Genomic DNA, 8,185 nt, shown 5'->3' with positions numbered 1-8,185 from the left:
TAGACTCCTTTGTGCTATTGGGTGAAGTCAAAACAACAGTCTCAGTGAAATGCAGCACAGCGTCTGCCTATACATAGCGGACATGGCCTGAAATTGACTTTCAGTTATACGGCCAGAGCAACGACTGCAAAAACATTTGCGTATTTGGGTATAGATACAATTGCGCGAAAAAATGCGATATAGAGGACAACGAACCGATCAATATTAATATTTTAAAGAAGAAATGATTTTTTATTCAAGCAATGCGTCAAACATTTTCCGCCCTTATTTTGAAGGCAGAATTGAGGCATGTCTAGTGCACCATTTCCCACAGCTTCTTGGCTTGAGTAATGGCTGGGCCGAAAACTTCATTAAAATAGGGCAATGCGCCCTTCACACGATCGTAGTACGCGGCAAGCTTTGGGTATTTGGCTCTGTTGACGCATGGTAGCTGCAAAAAGAGAAAAAAGTTAACGACAGCAATAGGTAGAAAGAGCACTCTATTATCCATGCTGAAATGTGTACCAAGACCTGAACAAGTGAAGGTAGCATTAAAAGCAAAAGCTAGTGGGTATTTATGTATTGTACATAATATCTTCTTCTGCTTTATAAGAACAACACTCAGATCTGAAACTTTTTCCCTGTTCCGCTGTAGCTCAAGCGAGAAGTGATTGTATAAGACAATGGATGCTGGTCTTCGCTGCATTCTCTTAGTAAATGTAATACTGTGTTCTTCAGCGGTATTTTCAATGTGAACATCCTGCAGCGTCCATCGTTTCGGGCGAACGTCCTTTAATTTTTTGTCTAAAAACCCTATTTTATTGGAGCTCCGCTGGTACTACTATGCCCATATTTTTATGTGTTTTTATGATAAAGATATAGCGAGGCTAATCTCTGAGATGGTGCATTTTACTTTCGTCTAGTGATAGCTTTTGGGTTACAAGATTTCTGCTTGTCGCGGCCTTTATCACTACGTCATTGCTCTCCTTTTTGAATTGTGAATTGTATCTTTGTTTTCACAACATTCCTGCAGACTTCATTGACACAGCTAGTTTGGATGAATAAAGTTCTGCACTGAAGTGAAGTAGCAAATTACGCTACTTGGAACACTTTTGTCCCAATCAGCGCAGGAAAAGAACACGAAAGCACAATGACGCACAAAACAGAAATGCTCTCTAACAACATAACAGTTGAATAAAAAAAACATGGTAACTGTAATAATAAACGAAGGCACTAGTAGCTGTATCAAACACGATCAAGCATGTAATCACTTATGCTGTAGATATTAAACTTCAGCATCAGTGATAGTAGTTGAGGTCTGGCTCAGGTACCTCTAATTTGCTTTTACGATTTCAAACACTTCAGCGATTTCACGCGTGCGCTGGTCCATGTGCCTCATCATAACAGCAGTTTTGTTTAGCTCGGCTGCGCAACAGCACTGCCAGAAATGAAGGAAAAGATGCGTAGATGGTGCACCTTTCAGACAGCTGGCATGCTCCCTCAGATATACGTTGAGACAACGTCCCCTCTGACCAATGTAGTGCGTACCACCGCCAGACAAAAGGATTAACTCCACCACTCCGCTCGCACAGTTAGTGAAACGATTAGAGCGCCTAAAGATATACTTTTACCGTCAACATCGCCTTGCGCCTTCTGAAAACTTTTTTTTCACCACACTTCCTAGTTTTTTGCCAGCATGAAAAACATCATCCATGAAAAGAAACTTGTTCCTTGTCATAGTGACATCATTTCGCCTAACGCCCCGTGAAGTCCCTTAAGATGAATGCATGAAGCCTTGGGCAACGTATATTTAGTGTGATGCGTAGAAAATACGCACTTCCAGGTCGTTTCCATTATTAAATAATACATACTGGTGCCTCCTCAAGATGGCTGCACATGTCAGTGTCACCACATTATCTATGCTTAATATATAGGATGATTGAAAGTGTCCTTATTGAGCAGTAGCAATGAAGTAAACCTGCCTGGATACAAACGCTATATTTGGCCCTGCACCACGGCTACAAAGACAGAAACGAGGACGTAAACTGACAGACGGACATTGAATGGCTGCTGTCCATATTGATCCACATGTTAAAACACGCTGCTTTCAGGAGGGTGATTGTAGCACGTGGGAGTGCAATCCACGCTAGCATCATTCTTCAAGGCCTGCCATGAAACGTTAGAAGGTGATAAAGATTGATCAAGGCTATTTGATTCGAATGACAATGGGAACTAGCCAAACCCAAAAGGTAAGATAGGTGAACTTATGGGTCATAGTAGAGATTGATCACGGATACAGCTTTGTACGCGACAGCTGCATTTTTGCCGCATGAGGTTTTCCTTCCATGCATCCTGACTATAGGAACAAGAAGCAGAGAAGCGGTTATTTTTCTTTCTTGTGTAAGGCAGGATTGTTGTGTTATGAGTGGTCAACCTAAACCTGTGTTGAACTGATCTCACCGTGACAAAATAGGTTGGGAAAGCCACCATGCCAAACTTACCTCGAGATAGACAGCGACGTGACCGATCAGGCAGAGGTCAGCAAGCATGATCTTGTCACCGGCGGCGAACTTGCTTTCTCCAAGTAGGTGCTCAAGACACTTGAGTACTTTTTCTTCGCACTCCTTCACCTCATCTGCACTAGGCTTGGTACGTTTCAAGCATCGAGCCGCCTGTGAAAAAAATGAAAAAATAAATAAATATACATGAGCTTCTCGGTGGGATGAAAGAGATCTTTTTATACTTATGGTGGCTTTTACATAACTTTAGGGCACTTCCGTGCTTCCTCATCATAGAGGAAAGGTTTATATTACCTGGCCATTAAAATCTATGCCTAAGAAATCTAAATTCAATAAAAAAGGTGATTGGAACTATACATGAAGATGCATAACATAAAGAAAAACCTTTGAAGAAGCTTGATAGTGCAATGAAATCACTCGTGCCCTCCACGACGGCGTACATCATAAAGATATTGTGGTTTTAAGACAATGAACTGCTACAATTATAATAACATGCAAGCATCAAGTGAAATATCACGGCATGACAAAAACCTCGTACTCACGAGATAGGTCCCTAGGATAGGGCTAATGTTGCCATTGACTGCTGCAAGCACCTCGTCGATGCGAGCGCGTGTCTTGATGCAGTTAGGGTAGAGCTGTGATTCAGGAGCATACTTCCGGAGAAGATAGTAGGCAATGGCATTGCTGCACAAACAGAATGATTGACGCGTTAGCAAGAAGCAGAGTCAAGTAAAGACTGCCAAAGTGGCGTTTACTTGAAGTCAAACAGTTTTTGTTTTCGTGACAGCGCTTTGTTTGCTCATTTCATTGGACGTATAAAGGCATCAAAAACTAAATATTATCATACAAAGCGGTTACCATATGCAGGTACCACATGTGTAATATGCAGCAGAGTGAGAAAGGTACCGCACCTCTCGTACACGATGAGGCCACTGTCGTCAATTGTAGGCACCTTGTGGAAAGGGTTTTTCTGCAAGAAAGGAAACACAATGGTTCGCAATCTCGAAAAAGTGGAATTGGTTTGCTATTTCACTGACACAAATTCTATCATGGATGCATTCTGCAGTCAGTTTAGGGTCTCAAATGTCTGTGCTGTGGTGTGGTGTGAATCATTCGCAAACTCTCATAGAGTGAACGAGGACGAACATCATGATGTACTGGAATAGTACGCTTGACAGAATAACTACAAGTATTTTTCCGGACCTAATTTTAAATGTACAGCCAACCACTTAGACGGCGAATTGAGAGAGCACTACGAATTTCAAGACTATCTGTTGTGTCGGAAAAAAGGAATCCAAATTTTCTAATTAAAAGAGAATTTAGAGCTTTCATTCCTTCACTAAAATCACGAATAATGACTTTGGTGCCCCACGCTGCAAAAAGACGAAGACACGAACCGTCTCCGCCATATGACCATTCAATGATGCAGGTAGTGAAAAATCTACCATGAACTACCTACATGGTGGTAAAGGCTGCAAATGTTCAACACAGGGTAAAACAGTGCGAAACATGGGGCAGTGAAAAATAATAACGAAGCACTTTTGAGCTCTACACTTTGTTTATTGCAATCTTTATTAATTTCAAATATGCACACACGCCTTAGTTTGAACTGGAAAAAACATTGGCGTTGCCTCTACTTGATCTACGAATCACTGCTCATGGGTCAGCACGATAGTTGCTTGCTGAGGGCTTTAGCGGCATATGCCAATGAGCTGTAAAAAACATTATGCCTGTCTGACTAGCATGACGGTGTATGTTGAGGCACTGTTAAAAACAAAAAAATATCTTAAAAAGACAAGATGACGGTGGCTAACCATAGATAACTCACAGCCACGACAGCAGATTGTTACGGGCGATGAAGAGTTTGCGTAGGAGGCTTTCGGCATCATCATCCCTTCTCAGCGTTTTTGGAGAAGGCACTCGAACATTGAAGTAGCTTCGTATATCGAATCGTTTTGCTTAGAAAAAAAATACAGCATATCCACGGAGTGAATAATGATGATTGGGGCGAAGCATTCATGAGTCCATTCACGCTTCCATTCGTCCTTTAGTTATTGCTTCCGTTCGTCCGTGCATTCGTCCGTCCGTTCGTACGCGTCCGTGCGTCCATCTGTGCGTTCATTTGTGCGTTTGTCTGTGCATCTGTCTATCCGTGCGTCTATGCGTGCGTCTGTCTGTCCATCCGTCTGTACGTCAAATAAACAGACAGATGATAGATGAACGCGCCCAATGGATGATTCATGGTTTGCCGATAAAACCTTCCGAAACTTCACCCCACTCATGATCATTTACCCCGTTGATATGATGTGAGGTGGTTACTACATACATGCATACACACAGGTGACGACCAACCCACGCCTTAAGGAGTTTCGCCCCTAAATATCTACACGCATTTGGAAGAAACCGCTGCTGACATAGAAGTTTCATTGCTGACATAGAAGTTTTCAGTGTGCCATAAAATACTGGGCCTAGAAAATCGGTTGGCAGTGAAATTAGATGCTGTAGACAATACGGGTCCGGGATGTCGTCTTATTTCGCACGTTATATACTGTGTTATCCTGTCATCTCACGCCATATCTTGGCGTCACGCAGGCAAATTACCATAACCATGAGCAGTGTAACGTTTCGCAGCCACATTGAGGGGAAGGGGGTGGATAGGGAAGAATGATGTGACAGTGAGCAAACGAGAAAGGAAGGGTGTAGAGACTGGACGGTAAAACGCTGCGAAAAAAAAGGGACTAGAAAAAACACTTACATCAGATGAGAGCAAACCATCAGCTTAAGTTTATTTCAGAAGACACGAATACACACATAGAAGGTAAAGCATTGCATAACATTCGGGGGCATTACAAGGTGAAAACCATGTAAACCACGGTCATGTGCAACGTAGCCTTGTATCGTACACTAAAGGGGCGAGAAAAAAAAAATGGTGGGGAAGAATAATTGGAGGGGGAAAAAAGTGACGCAAAGCAGAGGTGTGTGTGGTCTGGTATAGGAACGGGTGAGAAACGAAAGCGAGGGTGCGCATTAAGGTTGTCAGCTTGAATAAAAGACAGAGAGGTAGACAAACTAGGAGGAGAATTTGACGGATACCACAGTTTTGTATTGTCAAGTACAGGGAGTAGATGGGAAAGGGTTTTGAGATTACGGGGAGAGTTGTTAGGATGAGTAGGAGGGGAGAAGATGCCACTTCAGCACATCTGATGTTAATTTTTCCTCGTCATCGACACCTAGCACGCTGCGGGTTCGGAAATTCAGCGTCACTGATAAACAAGCCAATCACCTCTGTGCACTTCCAGCTGCTTTGAAGTAGGAACAAACTGCGTACATTTTTTTTTGTTTGACGTAATACGGTGGAACAAATTTATAGCAATGCTCAAGTGGCACGAAACTTTCATTGTAACCGATAATTGCTAAAAGAAGGTTCCGCTACAAAAAAGAAAAATATGAGAATGAGAGGCTGTTGAAACGAATATATATTATGAGATGTGAAATGGCTACACATTTGCGATAAGGATGGCAAGCTTCCTGTTTTTGGACATGCTTGAAAATTATTACGCTTTCATGGGACTGCCACAAGCCACCAGCCAATGCATGATAATGTCTTACGTCGTGAATGCAGAAACTATTCAAAGTTCCAACTTTTTTCTCAAATTGCGCGCCTGAGTGCATGAACCACAACCACCACGCTTCCAGCGCCAATGTAGAATTTAACTGTACGGTCCCACAACGCTCTGAAAAGAAATAGTTGTGTGTTCGAAGAGAACCGGGGCAAGTTGCAGTTTTGTTCAGGGGTTCAGCGGCTTGAATTTCTGTTCAAGGGTATAATGTTCTATTACTTTTTAGTGCTGAAACCCACCAACCTGAATTCATTGCTATAACCGAAAATGTGGCGGGTGGGAATTGATGTAACTGGCATATTTCACCGTAAAAAGCATACAAAGTTTCATGTTGCAGCATCTTCTCATTGATATCATCGATATATTGTTAAAACCAGTATTGCTATTGTTATAAGTAGGCCTCGCCACGGCAGTCTAGTGGCTAAGGTCCTCGGCTGCTGACCCACAGGTCGCGGCATGAAATGCCGGCTGCAGCGGCTGCATTTCCGATGGAGGCGTAAATGTTGCAGGCCCGTGTGCTCAGATTTGGGTGCACGTTGAAGAACCCCAGGTGGTCAAAATTTCCGAAGCCCTCCACTACGGCATCTCTCATAGTCGTATGGTGGTTTTGGGACGTTCAACCCGACATATCAATCAATCAATATAAGTGGGTTCAACTGTACAGCTTTCCTCTGTTTATGCAGTCACAAATAAACAGACAGTAAGTGGCGTTTTTTTTGCAGCATTCAACATTACTAGCCATTTACCACTGAGACTTGCCTACACAATTTATTTTACAATTTCTTTTCTGAATGGTAGGCGCAATTGAGCTTTGCGCAGAGAGAAAAAATAATAAAACTTGTTTTGGTAAGGGCTGTAGGGACTAAAACATGCACAGTCACTTCGTCAACAACACGCAAAAATATGAAATAAGGCCCATGTTCATTCCACAAACAGTGATATTACCTTGATGAACTCCGCAGAGCGGTGTTCTCCTTTGGCGCAATTGATTTCTTTGATGCTCAGCTGAACGCCGATCTCTTTCGCCAAGCACCGAATGAAGCTGCAATGTGGGCTGCCCTCAAGGTTGTACAGCAGGACCGGCATGTTGATCTCTGGCGACGAGCGGAAAAATCTCTGATGTGCGGCTGCGGAGGACCAAGAACATATATATATACTACAGCGACTGCTGCGTAAGAAAGGAGAAGAAGGAAGAAGCGTGTGGGGGAGCACGGAGCGGCTTGTTTGAGTAAGCGACAGTTTGTTTCTTATCTGCCGAGACGCAATATAAGCGGCCAGAAGGTTGCCGGAAAAGCGTGATTGCGTATAAGCCCCGCTGTGAGGCTCTATTAATAATTGCGGTCACGTACAGCGATGACTCTGCTATTGCGGCTTTCAATGAATGGTGGTTGGACGGTGATGGAATTGTAAAAGTTGGAAAGGCAGATATAAAAACACTCAGCGGATCGAGTAGTGAATTACCTAGGGAACAGTGAAAAGATGTATATTGCGTTATGCTCTGCAACTCATTCAAGCCAAAAAAAAAGAGCATTGCTCGTGCCTTAGCGCTGTACAAAACTTAACAAACTAAATCCTCGGCAAGTCAGAACTTGTATTGGGCTGTTTCTGGCATTCGTTTGTCACTTTCAGGGCCATGTGTGCGCATAACTATTCGGTTCTTCCGTAGTTGGGCGGCCGGTTGGCTTATGACGTTTTATGTCCCATAGTTAGGTTGCTAAAAATTGCCTCTTCAGACGCCATGTATTTTCATCTGTGCTGTGTTTTATAATGTACACACTTATCACGTGGTACGCTGGTCTCTGGCATTTCACTACTTTTCTCTTTGTGTTCAAAATCGAGAGTTATATTTGTTGCACAGCTTGGTCTGCCATTTTATATTTGAATCATCGAACGCGTCCGCTTAGTGTTGCTCAGTAAACCAGAGGAGGAATAGCAATTCATGCTTACTGAGTTGCTTAAGGAGAGGAGAAAGATAGGTTTCAACTTAGTCTGCAGAAAACTAAAGCGATGTACGATGACCTCGGAAGAGAAGAGCACTTCCAGATAGGTAGCGGTACAGTTGAAGTT

The 8,185-nt window shown here is 42.9% G+C and overlaps 1 protein-coding gene across 1 annotated transcript; it reads right to left on the bottom strand.

Moving 5' to 3' along the window:
* Window positions 1-204: 204 nt before the first annotated feature.
* LOC142803966 (glutathione S-transferase 4-like) lies at window positions 205-7,252 on the bottom strand. The gene is made up of 5 exons (XM_075890360.1): window positions 7,064-7,252; window positions 3,410-3,468; window positions 3,041-3,182; window positions 2,481-2,651; window positions 205-430 (listed from the first exon to the last, which is right to left on the bottom strand). The coding sequence occupies exons 1-5, from the start codon at window positions 7,202-7,204 to the stop codon at window positions 293-295; spliced, it is 651 nt and encodes a 216-aa protein (XP_075746475.1). The 5' UTR covers window positions 7,205-7,252; the 3' UTR covers window positions 205-292.
* Window positions 7,253-8,185: the final 933 nt, after the last annotated feature.

This window comes from Rhipicephalus microplus, chromosome 3, assembly GCF_043290135.1.
Source record: "Rhipicephalus microplus isolate Deutch F79 chromosome 3, USDA_Rmic, whole genome shotgun sequence".
Classification (NCBI taxonomy): Eukaryota; Metazoa; Arthropoda; class Arachnida; order Ixodida; family Ixodidae; genus Rhipicephalus; species Rhipicephalus microplus.
The sequence above is the reverse complement of the archived record's forward strand: the minus strand, read 5'-3'. Positions and strand labels throughout refer to the sequence as shown.